Raw genomic sequence first — 24,041 nt, 5'->3', positions numbered from 1 at the left:
TCCACAATATCTTTTAAACAAATGCATGGGTAATAGAACAGCAAATGTGATAGCGAAAGACTGGGACATCTTGGCTTAGTTTCCAGCAAGGGAACAAAACAGTTTGTAAGACTTGCCATCTCCTTGTTAATTTATTTTAAGTCCAGAAAGCTTAAATTTGCTTAGGTCCCATAGCAGCCGGGGAGGCTGGCTTAGGTCTGTTTGCGGGCCATTCCTCGCATGTATTTCATCTGCGGTCCCCTGTGTGAGAGAAGCTGAGTCCTAAGGAGCAGCAGGGCCTGGCTGACAAGATTCCCCTGAGGCCGCAGAGCAGCAGCTGACACAGTGATGTCAGTCTTTGATGAATGACTGAGCCCATTTGAAACAGAACAATGTCGTGACATCAGGAGTCCAGTCACTTCGGAGGCAACCTGCAAATGGCCTAGCCCTTGAACTTGCAGGCAGGACAACAGATGGGCCCTGGGCACAGCTGGATGGCAGCCATGGAGTACAGAGTTCCCACCCAGCACGGGAGGTCGATCTGATCTGAAAACATTTCCGGGAAGAAGTATTCAGAATAGAAGAGAACAGGGTGACATCAGCCCGCCTCGGTGCCAAGCTGGGTGGAGGGAGGAGCTGCATAGCAGGGGCAGGACCATCTGTGCGGGGAGCTTCCCACACCTGGCTCCCAGAGGCAGGAATGGCCACCTCCTTCCCTATAGACGGCCCCACCCGAGTAAGGCCTGCAGGCGGAGAACCCAAAGTAGCAAAGGTTGAGAGGTGGGACCTTGTTTCTCCTTCCCTGTGTGGGGTACGTTATTCTCTACCGGATACATAAAGTTAAGTAAATGCAATAAAATAAGATTTAAAAATATTGAAATCAGGTTGAAGGAGAAATAAACTGACTGCTTCGTTGAGGCCAGACAGAAAGGGAATATGCAAAAGGATACACCACGAGGCCCTTTGTGTTTGCCCAAAGTAGGCTGCTGGTTCAAGTACTGCGCTTCCTAGCACTGAAGCAGAGAGAGATGTGTGATTTTGGAGAGTCGGGGGTCCATGAAATAAAGGACCAGTGCTCAGGAGCACCCCCCTATTTCAAGCACAGTGGTCCACGAGACATTCCTCTGGGCACTCTCATCAAGACCTGAGTGGTGTGGTGGCCACGTGGCCCGTGGTCTCCCACAGCAAGCACCATGGGGATTTCCCGGGCTGCTGCTGCCTGTGATAAATGGCCCTCATACAAGGGCATGGCGCCCCAGACAAGCGGAACAGCGGGTCTGCATCCACAGCTCGCTCTCTCTCGCTGCTATGAGAGAACGACAGCTCATTTAGAACCATGTTTTCCCAGCTGTGTCCCCAGAAACTCCAGTGATGTTAATAAATGGTCCTGGAGAGTAAAAGAGAAACCAGAAACTTCTTGCTTCCAATGTTAAATATGTCGGAGGAGGAGGACTGGTTAATCTGACAGTGCACGGGTCCGTAACAGAGGATGCCGGAGGGCCTATGCGAGACCTGGAGGCCCTCAGCCCACCTGCCATCATGCACGCTGCTGCACGCACGAATCGCCACTCACATCTGTTCAGCCACACATTTTTTTATCCGTGATCTTTTATGCAATGTACATTATACATTAATCATGAATCAGATTTCCGTCATTCCTTGCAGCAAGGAATTTGTCTACAAAGCCAGTTTTCATAGCTTTCATCTAAGCGCCGTGGCTCATGGTGTTCTGCTAGCTTAGTGTAGTGTGGAAAGTGTTCTCAGAGCAAGCAGACCTGGAGCTGCCGATGCAGAGAGGCAGTGTTCCAGACGCAGCACCGGCAGAGTGTCCGGAGTTGTGTTCTTGAACGAGGTGCCCATGAGGACCCCTGCACGGACCATGTAGGGTGAGCCTTCTCTGATGAAATCCTGGGCACCCACCAAAGCGGTGCCCTGGAGAGTGTCCCCCACAGCTCCATCACCTCATAGAACAGGGCCTGTGGGACCAACCCCAGGTGACAGGTTCAGTTTGCATTAAAGAGGATGAAAGGTTTATCTTTGTGGACGTGGAAGGGTGTTCTATGGGGACATCCTCCATCTATAGGTAACTTCTGAAAAGAACTGCATCTGTTGGATAGCAGTCACAACCCAAACCAGTTATTTCGTCGTTACTCCGGGCCAGGTGTATGCTGAGCCGTGTGCCTGCATTGTTTTCCTTACTCTCATCCAAGAAACTATCAAGGACATATTATTATTCTCTCTCTCTCTCTTTTTTTTTGGGGGGGGGGACTGAGACCCACAAGGAACAATTTCTTGATGAGAACGTTAAGCTGGCAGCAGGATTTAGGTCAGGTTATACAGATCATTCTGAAGCCGTTTGCAGCCTTCTGGTTCTGGAATATTTTGTGGACTCTAGGCGTGTAATTAACTATAGGTTTGGGCCAAGGGAGGTAAATATGCACATTCTTGAGTTTTCCTTTTGTCTTTCAGCCTGTGAAGATGGATATAGGCTTGAAAATGAAACCTGTATGAGGTAGGCTCCATGTTCATTTATTCTGATGGGTTTGATGCAAGTCTTACTGGAAATAGCCTCAATTGTTTCTTTCGAGATCTGAAAGTAACTCTTACTCCCTTTTCTTTGCGGATTTATAGTTGCCCATTTGGCCTTGGTGGTCTCAACTGTGGAAACCGTAAGTACAGAAGTGAGGCCCTTCCCCCGCCCGCCCCTTGTCAGTGCACACGGTGCTCTCTCCTTCCATTTCCCTCGCGTTTGATGCCGCTGCCCCCCCCCGGGTCCTTGCTGGGTGGCCTGCCTGGCGTTGTCCAGGGGCTCAGGCTCTGGGAGGGGAGATAAAGTCTCTGGATCGCCTGACTCTGCCGAGTATGAACGTTAGATACATCAGGCAGGGAGCCTGACATCTGCAGGCACGGACCGCACTCAGCGGAGAATGGAAGGACACCCTGGGACTTCTTGGAGGGGCTGGGTTTGGAGCAAGGCTTAGAAAGAGTCTGGCTTGCAGGTGGGGGGAGAGAGGGACATCCCAGACTGAGGGAAACACCTTCAGGCCTGGGGCAGCCAGGGGCCGTGGTGTTGTGGGGACAGTTTATAATGGCTGGAGTACACAGAGAGGAAGGCAGACGGTGGTGGGTTGAGTTGGCAAAGTGTCTGGGGACCGAACTACAGGGGCTTTGAACCTCAGGCTTGGAGTTGAGGCTGTGGTGGTGACCAGCGGGAGCTGCCAGGGTTGGAAAACAGGTGGCTTAAGGCGGGTGAGCTGGGCTGCAGTGAGGACGAGGCTGGACAGAGAACCTGGGCATGGGTGGGAGGCTTCCCTGTGCTTCCAGCGAGGGCTCGGGCCTGGAGACCAGCGCCAGGCTGGTGCTGACGGCAGGCATGCTGTTGTCACACCTGACTCAGTCACTTGAGAAAAGCACCTGTGATTCAGTGACGATATTTTTTCCCACTGATGCTTTTCTTATTTTGAGACATTAGAAATTGAAGTGACCTTCAAAATTATGAAAGAAATTTTGGGAGCTAGGATATGATGGGCTGTAATAGGAATAATTAACAGTCAAGTCTTTATTGCAACTTTGTCCTCCATTTTACAGATGAGAGGGCCAGTGGTTCATATTCTAAGTACACGTGGTTTTATTTGATGTGTATAAAAGCCCCTCGTCTCTTGCCCAATGGGATGCCTTACTTTAAATATCCTCAGTGGTATTGTCATTGTTCATAAAGCTTTTCTGTTAGCAAGTTTCATTCTGGGACTTTTAGTGAGCATAAATAAAAATAAAACAAATTCAATATTAGGTACAAAACTGATGTAAATTACCTTGGCGTCCCCAGCAAGAAGCTACTCTCAGGCTAGAGTCCAGAGACTTAGAGCTACATATCTGGTCAGGACAATGATGGGATTGGTCACCTAGATTATCCTGACTGCAGACGGTCAAGAGGTTACCATAGGTCGGCTCAGACGAGGGAGACATTTCTAGAAGCAAATATGTTTAGTCATTTGACTAGAAAGGGAGGGACCCACAGAAACACTTTATAAAAAAGATTTATTTGTTTGAAAGCCAGAGTTAGTTACAGAGAGAGAGGGGAGAGAGAGAGGTTTTCTATCCAGTGGTTCACTCCCCAGATTGTTGTGAAATCCAGGGCTGGGCCAGGCCAAAGCCAGGATCTAGGAGCTGCTTCTGAGTCTCCCACGTGGGTGCAGGGGCCCAAGCACTTGAGCCATCCTCTGCTGCCTTCCCAGGAACATTAGCAGAGAGCTGAATGGGAAGTGGAGCAGCTGGGTCACGAACCAGGGCTGTTATGGGATGCCAGTGCCACAGGCAGCACCTTTACCTGCTACGCCACAGTGCCAACCCCAAAATGCTTAAAGTAACAGCCTGTGGCCACTGAGTGGTGGGTGAGCAGCCCTGAACTCTGCAGCTGTCCCTCAGGATGCCGTAAGACTCCATTTAAGATAATATTACTGCTTTTTTTTTTTTTTGGACAGGTAGAGTTAGACAGTGAGAGAGAGACAGAGAGAAAGGTCTTCCTTCTGTTGGTTCACCCCCCAAATGGCTGCTACAGCCAGCGCTGCACTGATCTAAAGCCCGGAGCCAGGTGCTTCTCCTGGTCTCCCATGCGGGTACAGGGCCTAAGCACTTGGGCCATCCTCCACTGCCTTCCCGGGCCACAGCAGAGAGCTGGCCTGGAAGAGGAGCAACCGGGACAGAATCCGGCACCCCAACTGGGACTAGAACCCGGGGTGCTGGTGCCACAGGCGGAGGATTAGCCTAGTGAGCCACGACACCGGCCCTTAATGCTTTTTTAAAAAAAAAAAGATTTATCTTTTTGATTTTTTTAAAAGATTTATTTATTTATTTGAAAGTCAGAGTTACGCAGAGAGAGAGAGAGGTCTTCCATCCACTGGTTAACTCCCCAGATGGCCACAACAGCCAGAGCTGCGCCTATCTGAAGTCAGAAGCCAGGAGCTCTTCCAGGCCTCCCACGCGGGTGCAGGGGCCCAAGGACTTGAGCCATCTTCTACTGCTTTCCCAGGCCATAGCAGAGAGCTGGATCGGAAGTAGAGCAGCTGGGACTCGAACTGGCGCCCATATGAGATGCTGGCGTTTCAGGCCAGGGCATTAACTTGCTACGCCACAGTGCTGGCTCCTATTAAAGCTTTTAAAAAATCACTTGGTAGATGAGCCAGTTTCTCAACTAAGTTCAGGGTCTTTGTGTTGTTATGTTCAGTTATGTTCAGAGAATTTCCATATAGGAATGCCTTTTTTTCTTTTTTCTTTTTTTTTTGGGGGGGGGGGGCAGGCAGAGTTAGACAGTGAGAGAGAGAGAGAGAAAGGTCTTCCTTTTTCCGTTGGTTCACCCCCACAAATGGCTGATCTGAAGCCAGGAGCCAGGCGCCTCCTCCTGGTCTCCCATGCGGGTGCAGGACCCAAGCACTTGGGCCATCCTCCATTGCCCTCCTGGGCCACAGCAGAGAGCTGGACTGGAAGAGGAGCAACCAGGACAGAATCCGGCGCCCCAACCGGGACTAGAACCTGGGATGCCAGTGCCGCAGGCGGAGGATTAGCCAAGTGAACCGAGGCGCCGGCCACTTTCTTTTTTTTTTTTTTAAGAAGTGTTTATTTGAAACGCAACATGGGTGCCCGTGTTGTAGTAGTGGGTAAACCCGCCACCTGTGATGCCAGCATCCCATATGGGCTCCAGTTCATGTCCTGGCTGCTCTACTTCCAATCCAGCTCCCTGTTAATGGCCTAGAAAATAAGAACATGGCCCAAGTGCTTAGGCCCCTGCTACCCTCATGGAAGACCTGGAAGAAGCTCCTGGCTTCTGCCTGGCCCCAGTGTTGGGTGTTGCAGCCATCTGGGGAGTGAAACAGTGGATGGAAGACCTCTTTCTTTCTCTCTCTCTGCCTTTCCCTCTCTGTGTAACTTTCAAATAAATAAATAAATCTGAAAAAAAAAAAAAGGCAATGTGACAGAGGGAGAGAGAGAGACATTTTCCATCTGCTGATTCTCCAAATGCCTGCAACAGTCAAGTTTGAACCAAGCTTAAGCCAGGAGCCAGGAACTCCAAACAGGTCTCCTCCATGGTTGGGTGGCCATCACCTCTTGCTTCCTAGGTGCCTTAGCAGGGAGCTGGATTGGAAGTAGAGTAGCTGGGACTCTAACTGGTTCTCCAGTACAGGGTGCAGGCGTCCCCAACAGTCCCTTAGCCTGCTGTGCCACAACATTGGCCCCGCGTGTGAACCTTTCTAGTTCTATGTGGCGCCGATGATTTTTTTTTCCCCTCAGGAGATTGGTAAATACTGTATGTCTGGAGATGCTATCCCCCTACATCCGTCTGCTATTCTTTAATAACCTGTGTCGGAGAAAAGTCAAATTGGCCTCATTGTGTTTATGGGGCCCTGGAAGGAGCCAGGACTTCTCTTTGATCCCAGAGACTGCCTTTTCCTCCCGCTTTGTCCCAGTCACCATCCTTACGTCCAGCAGAGGGCAGACGCCTGTCTGGACGGCTAGGTCCCAGCCACCTTGTGTAATGGGCAGCTTATCATTACAGTGTGGTGACTCCTGAGAGCTCTGTGATGCTGTGTGAATATCACTTTATGACATGATATCTCCATGAGCTGCAAAGCAGTTCCCAGTGTCTGATAATATTTGATGAGTCATTATTTACCATAATACTTTATACATGGAGCCACTTGCCACCTGCTTCCTTATCTGAGGTCTGACCAGGCCTGGGTGCTATGTAAGGAATCAGGAATACCAGGGGACTGGTGTTGTTGTGCAGTGGGTTAAGCCACCACCTGGGATGCCAGCACAGCTTGTCAAAGCACTGATTTTAGTCCTGGCTGTTCCACTTCCTGTCCAGCTCCCTGCTAATGTACCGGGGAAAGTAGCAGGAAACGGCCAAATGCTTGGGCCCCTGCCACCCATGTGGGAGACCCAGCTGGAGCACTGGGCTTCTGACTTCAGCTTGGCCCAGTCCTTGTTGCTGGAACCATTTGGGGAGTGAACCAGCAGATGGAAGATCTCTCCTTGGAACTGCATTTCAAATACATAAATAAGTCTTTAAAAACAGATCTGGACTTCGTCCACAGTGACCTTGATAGAGCTTGGGGAGTGTGGACCCCTCATTCGTTTGTGCCCTTGTGCCGGACGGCAGGGGTCTGGCTGCCTACCACTGTTGCTCCTGCTGTTGCCCCTAGAGACAGTTGGCACCTTACTGGCGCTGGGACCCAGGCTGGATTTTGCCACAGGCAAGAGGTGCTGCTTTCTCAGGCAGACTTCCTGGGGCCCTCGACCCAAGTCCAGTGAGGGAGGCCGATCCAGCCAGGTACACACTCCTGTGTCCCTTACTGCTGCACTCCTCACAGTCGTCAATGCCAGAAGGTTCCGGCTGAGGCGTAATGTGTGCCCTGCCTTTGTCAGTGTTTGTCCTTGTTCCTCAGAGACTCTCCTTCAAACTGGGAAGGGGCAGACCAGCCCTCCACCCAGGTCTTCAGGCCCTGAAGGAACGCAGGCCCCGTTGGCGTGGCCGAGCCAGGGCCACCAGGTCTACCCTGGCCTTAGCGCTGCTCTCCCCGTTCTTTCCTTCCCTTGCAGTCTGTGTCTCGTTCTGCCCCAGGTTCCCACAGTTCTGTCTGCTCCCGCCATTTGTCAGATGGCCCCACATTTGTTGTGATTCAGGGGCCTCTCCTGGCCTGCTGCCACCCCTTTTGTGGGCATGTATGTCTCGTGTGTCTCTTGGCGCTCACGAAGCCACGTGACTTCCCCCTCACGGTTTTATAATATCTGCCATGGTGCTGTGGTTTGCTTCACCTTTTCCTCTTTTTCAAATAGGTTAAGTGCATGCCCACTAATTTTTCTTTCATTAAGAAAACTCAGTTTAATCAGATAGTAGACATAAGGGAAGACAAGAGCTGAAGTACCCAGTCTCGTCGCCCGTTGCACATCCTCTTTCCTTGCTGCTCAGGGCGGCCCCGGGGCCAGCAGCATCCATATTCCCCAAGAGCTGTTGGAAGTGAAGAATTTCAGGCTGATCTTCTCAGACCTCCCGAAGCAGAATCTGGAGGGTAACCAGGCTCAGAGACTGGGTCAGTCTGCAGACTGCATGCTTAGGAAAGTTTGAGCACTGGTATTATATATCTTTCCAGAGATAAGTATGTGTGTATCTTCAAAAAAGTTATTTCTTTATTTGAAAGAGAGGGAGAGGCAGAGAGAAGATCTTGCATCCACTGGTTTGCTCCCCAAGTGGCCACAATGGCCAGGGCTGGGCCAGAAGCCAGGAGCTTCTTCCCAGTCTCACCCGTGGGTGGCAGGGGCCCAAGCATTTGGACCATCTTCTGCTGCTTTCCAAAGGAGCATTAGCAGGGAGCTGGATCAGAAGTGGAGCAGCCAGGACATGAAATCACAGGCAGGGGTTTAACCCACTACACCACAATGCCAACCCCTGTGTGTTTCTTTTCAAGAGAAATTGTATGTCACTGAACACACTGTTTTGTAACCTGCTTTTAAACCTAGTAAGCTGTAGGATGTTTTTATTTACATAATTCCATAATATTACTTTAAAAACATGCTATTTATTTTCATCTACTTGAGAGAGCAAGAGAGAGTTGGAAACACACACACACACACACACACACACACACACAGATCTTCCATTCACTGGTTCACTCCCTAAATGTCCAAAACCGCCAGGGCTGGTCCAGGCCAAAGCCAGAAGCCCAGGACTCCACCCAGGTCTCCCGTGCATGTGGCAGGGGCACAAGCACTTGAGCCATCATCTGCTGTCTCCCAGAATGCATCAGCAGGAAGCTCTGTTGGAACGTAGAGGTGCTAGGACCCACACCAGCACTTTGATCGGAGATACAGACATTCCTAGTGGTGTCTTAGCCCACTGCCCCACAATGCCATTTTTGATAGTTCTATATTATAGTGTAGTTTACTTAAGCATTGCCCTCTTGCTACCTTTTCAAAGTCTTTTTTATGTCCCCATACTTAAGCCATTGTTGTGTTTTATAACTGTTATCATCCTGTGATTACAGAGCTTATGTGATTTTCCTAGCCAGCTTTCCTCTGGCCACGGGCATTGTTATCCGAGGTTCTTTCCTATTCACCACATGTCCTTTTGTAGGCCACTCTGCCCACTCAGAGGTTCTGCATCTCTTTAGTGGGGACTCCCTGCCCGAGTGAGGCCAGGGAGGCTTTAGAGCCTGCCTTTCCCACTTAACAGTCCTCTTCCCGTGGCACCAGAATACGCCCCACACCTACTTGTCCTGCTGCCTCTGCCCCCCCAGCCGAGGACCGCCCCCTCACTGTCGTCCCTGTTGGCATTTCTGAAGAGTCCAGGCCTGTTCCCCTGAATGCCTTGTGATCTCCTCTTTCTGCTTGGTTCCTTGTTTCTTGCAAAAATAAAAAAATAAAAAAAATTAATAGTTGCTGTCGTACAGCCCTAACTTATGCACTTGATGTTTGTCTTTCTGGAGACCTCTGTCATTGCTGCCTTTATCATGGAATAAATAAATCATGTTAAATGTGAAAAACCAACCCACTGTCCCGCAGCGGCAGCAGTATAAATGATCATTTAATTGTGCTCACCCTATTGTTGCATCAGGCTGTGAAACGATTCAGAGCCGTGGAGATGCTGTGTGTTGGCAGGAGTCAGTCCAGACGAGCATCCAGGAGGAACCTGTAGCTGCCTGGGAGGAAGGAGGGAGGACTGATTACCCAGACATCAGGTGGAAGTCTTAGCTCAGAATGGCCCTTTCGTTCCATCGTGACCGGCCTCCGCTCCATCCGGAGGGAAAGGAAGCGGGCTTTGCAGAGAGGAGAGGGCTGTTCTCCGTCTGCTCTCTCCCCGAGGAGGGACTCTGATGAGACGGAAGGGGCAGAGTCACGTGGGAAGTTGTTACGGTGGAAGGCCGAAGGCACGGGCTACGTCCACACACAGACTGCCAGAGGGCGCAAGGGAAAACAAAAAAGAATGCAGTGATCACAGATGGGAAAAGGCGGCATTCTCACCACACATCACCGATGAGCTCACGGAGGGGGAAAGTGAGGAGCACTGAGTGAATTGTAAGATAAAACCCATGTGGCTACTTAGAAAGTTCTGTAATCAAGAGTTTTATGGGAAGACGTATTGGCTGGTTAAGATTCTTCTGGATCAAATTAGCCTAGGTGGTTTAACAACAAGGAGTTTATTGGAAGGGCCGGCAGGAGGCAGGCACTTGCGGGGAGCCCTGGCAGCTGGAGGTAGGGCTGTCTTTTCAGGGCATGTGAGCGTCATCTGGTCTAGGCATCTCCCCTTGGTCTTTGCTGTGTGTGTCTGCCACTGGCTTTCTCTCCTTCCCAGACCACATGGTGGACAACAGGGCCACTGAACAGCTCTTGAGTGTCTGTCACTGGTTCAGCATTTTGACATTTTGGGAGAGAAGGCTCTCTCTCTTTCCCACTTTGAGACCCCTGGGAAGGAAGGAATTGGTCCAATTTGTATCATGTGCTTATTCCCACCCAATCAGCTGTGGTCAGGGATGGTATTGGAGTTACCAACCCCATGGCAGATGGAGGGAGGCGAACAGTTCCTTAAAGGGGGTTGACTAGCAGACAGTCCAGAAGGTTCCACCCAAATAAACATTTGAACAAAAACAAATGGAAGGCCTAAGGCCCAGAATAGGTTGGTTTGATGAAGAAAACACTAGCAGTGATGGCAGAGTGTCAGGCTGTGAAGGGAAAGGGGAAGAAGTGGCCATTGCTTGAGAGTTTTGCTGACAAATGTCAGGAGGAAACTAGGACTAAAAATTCCAAGTTCTTCATTTCAGAAACTCTTTTTCCCACTAGAAGGGATGGGACAGACAAGCCTGACCCAACATTCACTGCTTTCTGTCTCAATAAATACTCAGAGTACCTGTGAATCCAGTTAACGTTACAGTTGGCATTGATTCAAACTGTATGCACTTCTCCATCATAATAAACCTAGAGCCAGCACCTCAGTTTTAAAGATAAGTTGTGGAATGCATAGAAACAGATCCGTGGTGATTTTGTCCATAACTTACTGTAAGTCTGCAGTGACATAGCTGTCAAAAAACATCAAATGTACTGTTAAAATTGTGTACAGGGTACTGCAAAGGTTCATGGGAAATTTGTTAGGAAAAAACTACATGATTTCAAGGTTTATTTTACATTAAATAAACTTATCTTTTAATGCCATTTTCCACAAACTGAAGTTCTCCATTATATACAAATATATATTGGGATTTCTAGATTTTGAGGACGTATGTGTATGTCTGAAAAAAAAAAAGCACAAAGGAGAAAGTAAAAGTTAGGTTAAGCTGCTGCTCAGAATGCCCATGTCCATGTCCGAGTGCTGGTTGAAATCCTGGCTACTCCACGCTTCTGATCCAGCTTCCTGTTAATGTACTTAGGAGGCAATGGATGATGGCCCAGGTACTTGGATTCCTGCCACCCACATGGGAGACCTGGCTCCTGTCTTCATCCTGGTCTACTCTTGGCTGATGCTTCCATCTGGATAGTGAACCAGTAGATGGAAGATCCATCTCTCTGTCTCTCCTCCTCTCTCTGTCACTCAGCTTTTCAAACAACTGAATAAGTCTTAAAATGAATAAATCTTCAAAACAAAACCGGGGAGTCTAACTCAGGGCTGCCTGTTTTAACTGACTCAAGCATTTTTAAAATCTGTTCTCATCATCAAGTAAAAGAAGTTAAACAACAATTAACACCAAAGGGTGGGAAGTGACCAAGAAAAGATTCTGTGTTTTCTCCAGTACTTTTTAAAAATCAAGTCTCCTGAGGCATAATTTATACATGATAAAGGGCCTCCACCCTAAGTGAGAAAAAAGGGTCTAAATCTTAGAACAGCTATTTTTTTTTTTTTTTAGATTTTTATTTATATATTTGACAGGTAGAGTTAGACAGTGAGAGAGAGACAGAAGGGTCTTCCTTCCGTTGGTTCACTCCCCAAATGGCCGCCACGGCCGGTGCTGCGCCGATCCAAAGCCAGGAGCCAGGTGCTTCCTCCTGGTCTCCCATGCAGGTGCAGGGCCCAAGCACTTGGGCCAACCTCCACTGCCCTCCCGGGCCACAGCAGAGAGCTGGACTAGAAGAGGGGCAGCCGGGACTAGAACCCAGTGCCCACATGGGATGCTGGCACCGCAGGCGGAGGATTAACCAAGTGCACCACCGCGCCAGCCCCAGAACAGCTATTAATAAGATGGACTCATTAATTATCTTTTTCTCCTTTTACCCTGGGTGGTTGACAGTGTGGTTGACAGTGTCCTCAGGGGCCTGACTGCAGGTAGAGTTTAGGAGCCACCTCTCTAGCAGTGGCTGAGAAGGGGGAGCCCCTCTCAAGCCAGGGCAGATGCAGAGCCAGCCATGCAGGGTCCCTTGCCGGAGTCCAGGGAGAGGGAGGTGAGGCCAATGCCCAAGGTGGGGCAGGAGAGGAGACTGTCCTTTGGTATCCATCCATATTTTCCTTACCTCCTGCCAATCCATCTTTTGTAGCCTACCAGCTCATCACGGTGGTGATCGCAGCAGCGGGAGGTGGGCTGCTGCTTATTCTGGGCATTGCATTGATTGTCACCTGTTGCAGGTAAGTGATGAGCGTTCAGATACTCGTTCTGTGTCTTTGCCTGTGCCTTGCAAGTGTCACTTCTTACTTTAAAGAATATTTGAAATGGTTTATAGTATTAAATCCTAATGTGTGTCTGAACCTTTAAAAAAAAAGGAGCAAGGGAAATTTATGACAGTTGGTACCTTCGAAGGGAAGTACATGGAACTTTACTTTTTTATTTAAGAGGAACAGCCAAAAAGCACAATCAACAAAAGAAAAAAGAGAGAAATTGGACTTCATCAATATTACAAACTTTTGTGCTCCGAAGGTCACTATCAAGAAAGTGAAAAGACAGCCCCAGAATGGAGGAAAACGTTTGTAAATCATATGCAGGGCCTTCAAAAAGTTCACAGAGATATGCATAAACTTTTTCAAACTATTTATTTATTTTAAAGATTTATTTATTTATTTGAAAGTCATAGTTACACAGAGAGAGAAGGAGAGGCAGAGAGAGAGAGAGAGAGAGAGGTCCTCCATCCGCTGGTTCACTCCCCAGTTGGCCGCAACAGCCAGAGCTGTGCTGATCCGAAGCCAGGAGCTAGGAACTTCCTCTGAGTCTCCCACGCATGTGCAGAGGCCCAAGGACCTAAGCCATCTTCTACTGCTTTCCCAGGCCATAGCAGATAGCTGGATTGGAAGTGGAGCAGCTGGTACTTGAACTGGCGCCCATATGGGATGCTGGCTCTGCAGGCAGCAGCTTTACTCACTATGCCACAGCGCCAGCCCTTATTTATTTATTTATTTATTTATTTATGAGAGAGCAAGAGAGATCTCCACTGGTTCACTTCCCAAATGTCTGCAACAGCAGGGGCTAGGCCAAGCCAAAGCCAGGAGCTGGGAACTCAATCCAGGTCTCCTGTGTGGGTGGCAGGGGCTCAGCTACTTGAGCCATTGCCTACTGCCTTCCAGGGTGCACAGTAGCAGGAAGCTGGAATGGGAAGTGGAGCCAGGACTCAACCCAGGCCCTGTCATAGGAGCTGAGGGCATCCCAGGGCAGCATTTTAAGCACTGCACCAAGCACCTGACCATCCATTACCTTTTAATACATTTTCCATGAACTTTTTAAGGTACTTTCAGGGACATGTATTTAGAATATAAAAAGAACACTTACCACTGAAGAGTAAGAATACAATTTAATTTAAAAATAGGCAAAGGATTTGAATAGCCACTTCTCCACAAAGGGTATTCAAATGGCGAGTAAGCACTTGGAAGGGTGCTCAGCGTCATTAATCATCTGGGAAATACAAATCAGAACCACCCTGAGACACCACTTTACACCCCTAGGAAAAGCAAACAAACAACTCTTGGTAAGGATGTAGAAAAATCTGGGGTCCGGTTCTGTGGCATAGGGGTAAGGCCACCGCCTGCAATGCTGGTGACCCATATGGGCGCTGATTTGAGTACTGGCTGCTCCACTTCCAATCCAGCTCTCTGCTATGGCCTGGGAAAGCAGTAGAAGATGGCCCAAGTCCTTGGGACCCTGCACCCACGTGGGAGACCTGCAAGAAGTTCCTGGCTCTTGGCTTCAGCCATTGTGGCCAGTGGGGAGTGAACCAGCGGATGGAAGATCTCTCTCTCTCTCTCTCTCTCTCTCTCTCTCTCTGCCTCTCCTTCTCTCTCTCTGTAACTCTGTCTTTCAAATAAATAAATCTTTTAAAAAAATCAGAACCCGTATACACTGCTGATAGAAACAAAATGATACATTCACTTTGAAGAAGTCTACAAGTTGAATACAGCACTTTCACTCTTAGGTATATACCCAGGGGAAATGAATTCATATGTTCACACAAAAACTTGTACTCATATGATTGTTCATAGCAATGTCTTTCATAATAGCCAAAAGGCTAAAAACAACTCCCATGTTTATCAACTGATGAGTAAATAAATAAAACAGGATGTATTCATGTAATGAAGTATTATTCAGCCAAAAAAGGGAAAGAAGCTATTATGCGATCCTACTGATAAGAATTTTCTAAAATAAGCCAGTCTAAATAGAGACACAAAGTACATTAGTAGTATTGCCTAGGGCTGTGATGGTGGAGTGAGGCAATAGGAGAGACCTGAGGAGTGATGACTAAGGGGCCTGGGGCTACTTTTGGGGGGTGATAAAGTTGTCTTAAAATTGTGATGATGGTTGCGCAATTCTGAACATACTAAAAGCCAGTAAATGAGTAAATTGATGGTAAGTGAATTGTATCTCAATGAAGCTGTGTGTATATAGTCTATAGAGAGAAGCAAACCAAGAGAAAGAGGGAATTGACTTTTTTCGTGATTATTCAAATAAGAGGAGAGTAAGACCTTTGATTTAGGATGATAATTAATGGTAGGAATAACAGGTGGAGGAAGCCTCCCAAAATAGCAAGTTAGCTCTTCTACCATTGACTTAAGGCTATTTCAAGATCTCTTCTGTCCCCAATAAGGCCACAGAGAACAATTTGCCCTAACTGCCCATTTAGGAATGCAGGCCTTACAGTCTAGCCTTTGCTTATCATTTCCTAAAGTGCCATCAGATCATCAAAGATCAACCGTGTGAGTGGAAATAGACTTCTGGGTATGAGACGAAGCAGTTACCCAGAGGGACAGAGGCTGAATGCTCGGGGGTGCAGCCTCACGTTTGCTGTGTGTCTGTGTCATGTGGTGTGGCCGTTCCAGGAAGGTTGACTGGGAAGGGAAGGTAGTTATGAACCAGTAAGTCATTACTTAGGGACTGGACTGCCCCACTCACCAGGGAGCAGCACAGCGAGAGTCTGTTTTGAAATTGCACCAAGGGCCAACACCTAAGCCACACGCTGGATGTTTGGTTTTATTATCCTCAAGTCACTTTGTATGTTCGCCGGGAAATTCACTTATAGGAAAGTGAGATAGAAGGAAGAATCTTCAGACTATCTTATCCAAGGCAAATCTGACTTAAAGTGTCTGATCATAGGCCCGCTAGATAGGTGAAGAACGCATCGTCCAACATTGCTAGTAGTGAAATGTCACAGGATTTTTCTGACCTGCTGAAATGAGAATGGGTGTAGGTCTATAAGTAGGTGGGCTTTTTGGGGCAAATAAATCATCCTGTCTTTATGATTTGTAAAGTAGGAAGAGCACTGCCTGGGAGGGTGAGAGGCCTGACTTTGAGTCCCAGCTTTGCTGGTAACAAAAGGCGGCCCAAGGGGGACAAGTTGGGTCTCTTTACTGAGCCCCAAAGCTGCTGACTCAGTAGACCTGGGGAGGCCCACTCTGCCCACCCTTGTGAGTTCTGACGCTTGGGAGGATGGGAGCCTGGACTAGCCTTGTTAAGGGCCTCTGGCTGCAGCGTGCTGTGCGCTTGGGACTCCTCTTTCCCAGTCACAGTGACCCCTGTCCTCCACAGAGGCTTCAGTCTGCTCCTCTGCAGCTGTCTGTGACCTCCTGGCCCTGACGATCTGGCCCCTGCAAGGGATTTTTCGCATCTTTGTAAAAATTGTTTTAGGCAAATAATAAAAATAATGACAGTAGTAACACCCCACATTGGGCAACTTACAAAGAAACGTGATGGTGACTTTCAGTCTGAGTGAATGGTGAAGTGCTACGTGGTGCTCTCACAGATCCATTTCTTTACCAGAACCTATTCATAGAACTTTCTGAATATTTTTTATCCCGCAGAAAGAACAAAAATGACATAAGCAAGCTCATCTTCAAAAGTGGGGATTTCCAAATGTCCCCGTACGCTGAGTACCCCAAGAACCCTCGCTCACAAGAATGGGGCCGAGAAGCTATTGAAATGCACGAGAACGGAAGTACCAAAAACCTCCTGCAGATGACGGACGTGTATTACTCGGTGTGTATCCCCGCGCGCGGCGACCTCGGGTGCCATCGGCCCTGAGAAGCAGCGTTCCGTTTGTGGTGGTAGACGCACTCCCTGCTGCTGGTTGGGAGTTAAGAGGGTGGTGGCAAGGCCTCTCATTTGCAGCTTTCGTATTCAGTTTGCATCCTGTCTGTTGTGTATGGTATTTACTGATTTTGGTATTGAGCTATGAGGGCTATTTCCACATAGTACTTCAGTGGGATTTAGTGTTAACTTTCTTATTACTGAACTTGCTTTTAAGGTGTAGAAATGCAAACTAAAAGGAGGAGAAAGAACTCAGTGCTATTCAGCCCTTGGTCCATTTACCTTGTGCAGTTAAGTGAGTAAAACTGGGGTACAGAGGCATAAAGAGAACAAGTCAGTGTCGTCCTCCACAAGCGCACCTCACAAGGCCCACTGGATGGCGCACACGGTGGGGCTATGCTAACTCGCTCTGTCTAGCCCCGGACTGCTTCATTTGGAAAACAGGAGACCTTGAACCCTGGATTCTTGCGTTGCACGTTGAATTTAACCCAGGTGTTCGTGCCCCTGTGTACTGCCAGTTCAGTTCACGTTCCTCTGTGTCAACCATAAATCAGACACACATGGGGCTAACTGAGCTGGAAAATAAATAGGGGTCAGGTGACTCCTTGTGCTCTGTGGAGCTGTTTGAGATACAGCAATAAATCTGAAACCTTGCCCCATGGGGCCTTAATGAAGTACTAGACAATCATGTTCAGGAGCTATAGGCCCCCTGGTTGCCATGGGAGTTAGACAGGAGGATTCAGACTTTGGATGGGAGTGGCAGTTTTGTTGATGCTAACAAGTAGTTTCGATAGACCTTTTTTTTTTTTTTTTTTTTCAAAAATTTGAACCCAGAGAACAAGAAGAAATAAGGAAAAAGGTAAACACAGACACAGACACAAGCTTAGCTTTAAGGTACTTGCACTGATATTTCTGCCTACGGCTTTGCTTTTTCTAATTTTTCCTCTGTTGGTCAGGAAGTCCCTTTTGCTTTCCTAGCGGAAGCCATAATTGTCCAAGTCTGCCCCCACAGGCACATGTCCTTTGCTAGGTCCTGCTCAGCCACAGTGGGATGAAATGGCTTTGTAGGTCCGAGTTTCACTGATGTTTCCACGGCTTTGGCCTTAAGTAGGTCCAGTGCGTGCACACCATCTTCGTAGTAGGCTGAGCAGCCTGTAGAAGCAGAGCCCAAGCCTACAGTGTGAGACCGTCACCCGGGCAGAGGAGCCCCCCCCTCATGGTAGGCGCAGGTGTGGTCCAGGGGATCCCCGCATTGGGCTCTTAAATACTCCGGTTCATAATATGCAGCGTCTACTGGTGTGTTTCAGCTGGAAAGCATTTAGCTGTGTGCTCCTGTGAGCACCTCGGAGTAGCCTGGTACGAGTTTATTGTTTGGTTGGGTTTTTGTGTTTTTGTTGTGTTTTGTTTTTGTAGACCAGATGGTTGATTCATGACCCATTAAACTGGTATTGGATCAGACACCTGAGAATCACCAGTGGCCCCGGGAGGCAGGGGGGTGCTCACCATGTGGCCACTCTAGCAGTGGGAGTGGTGGTACCAGAAGCAGGTGGTGGAGTTTCCCTCAGCAGGGCGGTGGGTGGTGGAATGTGTATGCCATGGGCAGCTGAGGTGGGAGCCCTGCGGTGGCAATGGTGGTGGTGGTGGTGGGTGTGGGCAGTGAGCAAAGACGCAAGCCCCAAGGCAGCAGCAGTTGCTGACAGTATCTGGCTTAGAGCTTCTAACAAGGGGGTCGTGGGGCCCTGTGAAGTTCACGTCAGTTGTCTTCTGCTAAGTGCCAGGGAGACTTTAAAGCCAGTTATGCTCCACAGAGAAAGATACTTTAAAAAAAAAAAAAAAAAAAAAAAAAGGTAAAATAGTATCAGTGAAAAGGATTGGCACCATGGCCAAATAGAGGTATTCAGTGCCATCTTCCTCCTCCACAAATTAGAATCAGAAAACCCAATAAAGAGCTGCACTTTGAAATGAGTGGAACTGAAACCCAGCAACAGAGAGACAGGAAACCTGTAAGACACAGGGACCTGACGTAGTGGCACAGAGTGGAATAAAGTGCACCAGACAACCACAGCCCTAGTTCCTCAGTCTGGGGAGTCCCAGCAGGACCCATCGCCATGGAAACTGGCAACTCCAGTGATGGGAACTCCATAGGCCCCACAGTCTTGGAGCCCAGTTAGGAGAGTTACATGGAGTCTGCATCCCAGCTTTGCTTCAGAGCCCAACTGCTGCCACACAGCAGTGTGTCGGGGGCAGAGTCATGCTGCCAGCCCATCATTGAGTGAGGGCATGCACCCTGTGCCAAGCCCTGCCTGCAGCCACAGCCAGCCCAGAGTTGTCCCTGAGCACCTCGGAGCCTGAGTGTACACATGCTGCACTAAGTGTTCCTAGAAGCCACCAGCTGCTACCGGACCTAAAGGCAGGCACTCTAAGCTGGATACTGCCGGTGACCCCTGCTGCCCTAGGGCTTGTGCCTTTGCTAAATGCCCACCACCACCACCCACCCCAGGACTCCCACCTCAGCTGCCCCCAGTGTACACATTCCACACACCACACCCTCCTTGCTGAAGAAAACTCCACCACCTGTTGCTGGCACCACCACTCCCATTGTTAGAGTGGCCACATGGTGAGCACCCCCCACCACTGCAGTGTGTACATCTGCCTGGGCCACTGAAGTACCCCTTCCTCCACCTGGCTGTCAGTCACAAGCTCTTGGATGTCACCTCTGCAAGCGCAGCACCCAAAGCCATCGATTGAAGCCAGAGAAGCTATAGGGAGACCACACTAAGAGGCCACACGCAACTGGAATGAAAGCCATCATAGCCTACCAAAGCAACCCCTTGAAACAGATAGATACTCAGAAGAAAGCCAGAAGTTATCTTACGAAAGTGCTTGACACATCTGATCCACCTGATGTACAAATCTCAACATACGGCCACAAGAAATATAAAAACTAAGGTAACATGGTGACTCCAAAGGAACTCAATAACTCTAGCAATAGACCTCAAAGAAGTGGAGATTGACATTCAGAAGAATGATTATAAGAGAACTCAGTGAGATAGAAGAGAATACAGATAGTTTAACAAAATTAGGAAAATGATATGTGGTATGAATGAGGAATTCAGCAGAGACAGAGATCTTATAAAGGAAACAAATATTAGAAATGGGAAAACTTAGGGCCATTGCTGTGGCGCAGCAGGTTAACGTCCTGGCCTGAAGCGCCAGTATCCCATGTGGGTGCCAGTTCAAGTCCCAGCTGCTCCACTTCACATCCAGCTCTCTGCTATGGCCTGGGAAAGCAGTAGCAGTAGAAGACGGCCCAAGTCCTTGGGCCCCTGCACCCACATGGGAGACCCGGAAGAAGCTACTGGCTCCTGGCTTCAGATCAGCACAGCTCCAGCCGTTGCAGCCAATTGGGGAGTGAACCCTTGGATGGAAGACCTCTCTCTCTCTCTCTGTCTCTCTCTCTCTCTCTGTCTTTCTCTCTCTCTCTCTCTCTCTCTGCCTCTCCTCTCTGTGTAACTCTGACTTTCAAATAAATAAATAAATCTTAAAAAAAATAAAAGAAATGGGAAAACTCAGTAAATCAAATAAGAAATACAGCTGAAAGCCTCAACAGCGGACTAGATGAAGTAGAAGAAAGAACACCTGGACCTGAAGACAAGTCTTATGAAATATCCTATTAGACACAAACACATATGTAAGAAAAACAAAACAAAAGAATTAAGACAGCTTCTAGGAACTTTGGGACACCATTAAACAAATATTTGAAAATTAAGGGGGTTCCTGAAAGCAAAGAAAAAAGAAAGGCGTAGAAAACCTATTCAGTGAAATAATAGCTGAAAACTTCTTCACTCCTGGGAATGCTGTGGTCATCTAGATACAGGAGGCCCGGCCCATGGAACCTCAAATAGACATGACTCAAAAAGATCCTTACGGCGGCATGTTACAGCCAAGCTGCCAAAAGTACAGCACAAAGAGAATTCTAAAAACTGCAAGAGAGAAGCTCCGAGTCACGTCTCAGGGCCCCCAGCTCTCCCCTGTTAGACTAGCGGCAGATTTCTCAGCAGAAACCTTACAGGCTGGGAGGAAACAGAATGCCCTGGTTCAAGTTCTGGAGGAACAAAGGTGCCAACCAAGAATACCCAGCAGAGATACCCTGTGTACATGAATGAGAAATAAAGACTCCCCAAGACAAGCAAAAACTGAGGGGATTCATTGTCACTGCACTGGCCTTATAAAAGATCTTAAGAGAATCCTACATCCAGAAGCAAAATAAAGATAACTACTATTTATGGAAACATGTAAAAGTATAAAGCCCACTAGAAGAGCAGATAAACAAAAGAAAAATAGGAAAGAATCAAACCTTATCATACAGTAAACCACAAAGATAAACAACAGGAAAGGAAGAAAAGAACAAAGGATATTTAAACAAAAGAAGAAAGTTCTCTTAATGCTAGAACTTTGTTTTTACTTGCTGATAGTAACCTTGAGTGGAAACAGACTAAATTCTACCATTAAATGACCCCGTGGTATGCTGTCTACAAGAAATTCATTTCACTAGTAAAGACACATAGACCAAAAGTAGAAAAGAAAACATTCCATGCAAATGGAAACTAAAAACAAATAATCAGATAAAATAGATTTTAAGACAAAAACTGTAAAAAGACAAGACCAACTGAAGAAGATAGAACAATTGTAAATATATATGTTTCTACTGCTAAAATACCCAATTTTATAAAGCAAATACTAAAAGGAGACATAGGCTTCAATATATAGGATTTTTGAAAGGTCATGAAAAATGAATTTAAAAGATTTGTATTTTTTGATGCAATAAAATTGAAATTCATGCATAGTTTATTCACAATATGCATTTTCCACAATCTTTGAGCACCTCTCCAATGCCCCACTTTCATCAATGGACAGTGTCCAAAACAAAAAAAATCATCTATACTAGACCACATGGACATAGCAGACATTTAAAGAACATGTCATCCAACAGCTGCAGAGTAAACATTCTTTCCATCAGTACATGAACATTCCCCAGGACAGGCCACACCTTAGGCCCCAAAAGTAATCTTAGCTAATTCAGAAAAAAATCAGCATTGTATTATGTATCTTTTCCAACCACAATGGAATAAAACTAGAAATAACAGGAAAAGAAGTTGTATAAATAACATGGCGCTATGGTGTAAAATAGATAGGGCTCATGTAGACATAAGTCATAAATGGACGGTACTAGGAAAAGGAAACTGAATCCAGTTATGGTGTTTAGGAGGTGGGCCCTGTGACCTCAGAAGGTAGTTCTGTAAAGAGAGTTGATTACAAAAGCACAAGTCAAACCCAACCTTTGCTCTATGCTTCCTGGCACTCCATGTGATCCTCCTCAACTATTCCACCACTGCCATCTGTCCTCATCAGAGGCCAAACCAAAGGGATTTCCTGATCTTGGACTGTGAACCTCCAGAAAGAGCCATGGGCCAAAGTAAAGATCTTTCCTTCTTAGGAGTTTGTCTTAGATATACCATTGTAATGACAAAAAGCTCAAGAATACACATGGAGTTGAAACAACATGCTATTGAACAAATAATCACTCACAGAAAAAAAGTCAAAGGGCAAATTCTAAAGTTTATTGAAACATATAAAAGTTAAATACAACATACCAAAATTTATGGGATACAGCAAAAGCAGTTTTAAGAGGTAAGTTTGGGGGGCCGGTGCTGTGGCATAGCGGGTAAATCTGCCACCTGAGATGCTGGCATCCCATATGGGTGCCAGTTCCAGTCCCGGCTGCTCCACTTCCAATCCAGCTCTCTGCTATGGCCTGGGAAAGCAGTAGAAGATGGCCCAAGTTCTTGGGCCCCTGTACCTGCTTGGAGACCTGGAAGAAGCTTCTGTCTCCTGGCTTCAGATCAGTGCCGCTCTGGCCATTGCGGCCATCTGGGGAGTAAACCAGCAGATGGAAGATCTCTCTCTTTGTCTCTACCTCTCTAACTCTGTCTGTCTGTCTTTCTTTCTATCTATCTATCTATCTATCTATCTATCTATCTATATATAAATTCTACATATCTTCATGATAAAAACCCTGAATAAACTAGGTTTAGAAAGTATACATGACAAACTTGCAGGCAATATTATACTGAATGAGGAAAAGTTGAAGGGATTTCTTCCAAGATCTGGAACAAGACAAGGACATCCTCTCTCACTGATCTTACTCAATCTAGTGTTACAAGTTTTAGCCAGAACAGTTAGGCAAGCGAAGGACTAAAAGGCATGCAAATAGGAAGGGAGGAAGTCAGCTAATTCCTTTGTGCAGGTGATAGGATTCTGTGTACAGGGGAATTTACAGACTCCACCAAGGAACTGTTAGAACAAATCATTAAGTCAGTAAAGTTGCCGGATACAAAATCAACACACAAGAATCAGTAGCATTTTTATAATTAACTTGCTGGTAAAGAACTTGTAAGAGCATTTCCATTCACAATAATCACACACAGAAAAATAAAATACCTTGGAATAAATGTAATCAAGGATGTGAGGTCTCTACAGTGGAAACTGAAAAATACTGATGAAAGAAATTAAGAAGACATGCAGGAAATGGAAAGACTCCCATGCTCATGGATTGGAAGAATTAATATTGTCAAACTGTCAATACCACCCAAAATGATTTTCAGATTCAGTGCAATCCCCATCAAAATACCCACGACATTCTTCACAGAACTAGGGGAAAAATTCCTAAAATTCCTCTGGAAAAAAAAATACCCCCAAATCACCAGAGCAGTCTTGAACAAAAGGAACACAGCTGGAAGTATGATAATATCTGATTTGAAGACATACTAGAGAGCCATAGTAACCCAAATAGATCCTGGCATGAAAACAGACACATAGACCAATGGAATAGGATAGAAATCTCAGGGAAAAACCCATGTGTCTATAGCCAAATGATTCTTGACAAAGGCAATGAAAATATACAGAGAGGGGCAGGCATTTAGCACATGGTTAAGACACTGCTTGGAACACCCACACGGGTTCAAGTCCCATCTCCGCTTCCCATTTAGCTTCCGGGTAACGTGCTCCTTGAGGGCAGCAGATGATGGTGCAGTACTTAGCTCCCTGCCACCTATCTGAGAGACCCTTATTGGATTCTGGTCTCCTGGCCTCAGCCTGGCCCAGCCCCAGCTATTGGTGGGCATTTGGGGGGTGAACCAGTAGATAGAAGATCTCTTTTTGTTCATGTGTGTGTATGTGTGTGTCTTTGTGTCTCTCTATTTCTCTGCCTTTCAAATAAAATGAAAACAAGTAAAACAAATAAATAAACTTTTTTTAAAAAACATGCAGAGAAAAGACAGCATCTTCACTGAATTGTGCTGGGAAAACTGGCTCTCCATATAGAAACGCCCTAAACTTGACATTGCACTCCCATCTCTAATGACATACAAAAATCAACTCAAAGTTGATCAAAGGCCTGTATTTAAGACCTGAAACTATGCAACTACTAGAGAAAACATAAGGGACCAAGCACAGGAAATGAATCAAAAAATAGGCAAATGGGTTTGTACCAAACTGAGGATGGTTCTACACAGCAAAGAAAAT

General features: G+C 47.1%; 1 protein-coding gene across 1 annotated transcript in view; it reads left to right on the top strand.

Moving 5' to 3' along the window:
- HEG1 (heart development protein with EGF like domains 1) overlaps nt 1-24,041 on the top strand; it is a 91,458-nt gene that overhangs the window by 60,772 nt on the left and 6,645 nt on the right. The window contains exons 13-16 of the mRNA XM_051859197.2: nt 2,449-2,491; nt 2,611-2,648; nt 12,493-12,580; nt 16,232-16,406. Coding sequence (XP_051715157.2) covers nt 2,449-2,491; nt 2,611-2,648; nt 12,493-12,580; nt 16,232-16,406 — 344 coding nt within the window. The remainder of the gene's footprint in view (nt 1-2,448; nt 2,492-2,610; nt 2,649-12,492; nt 12,581-16,231; nt 16,407-24,041) is intronic.

The sequence above is a fragment of the Oryctolagus cuniculus genome, chromosome 4, assembly GCF_964237555.1.
Source record: "Oryctolagus cuniculus chromosome 4, mOryCun1.1, whole genome shotgun sequence".
NCBI lineage: Eukaryota > Metazoa > Chordata > Mammalia > Lagomorpha > Leporidae > Oryctolagus > Oryctolagus cuniculus.
Note: the sequence above shows the minus strand (reverse complement) of the source record. Positions and strands in the feature narration are given on the sequence as shown.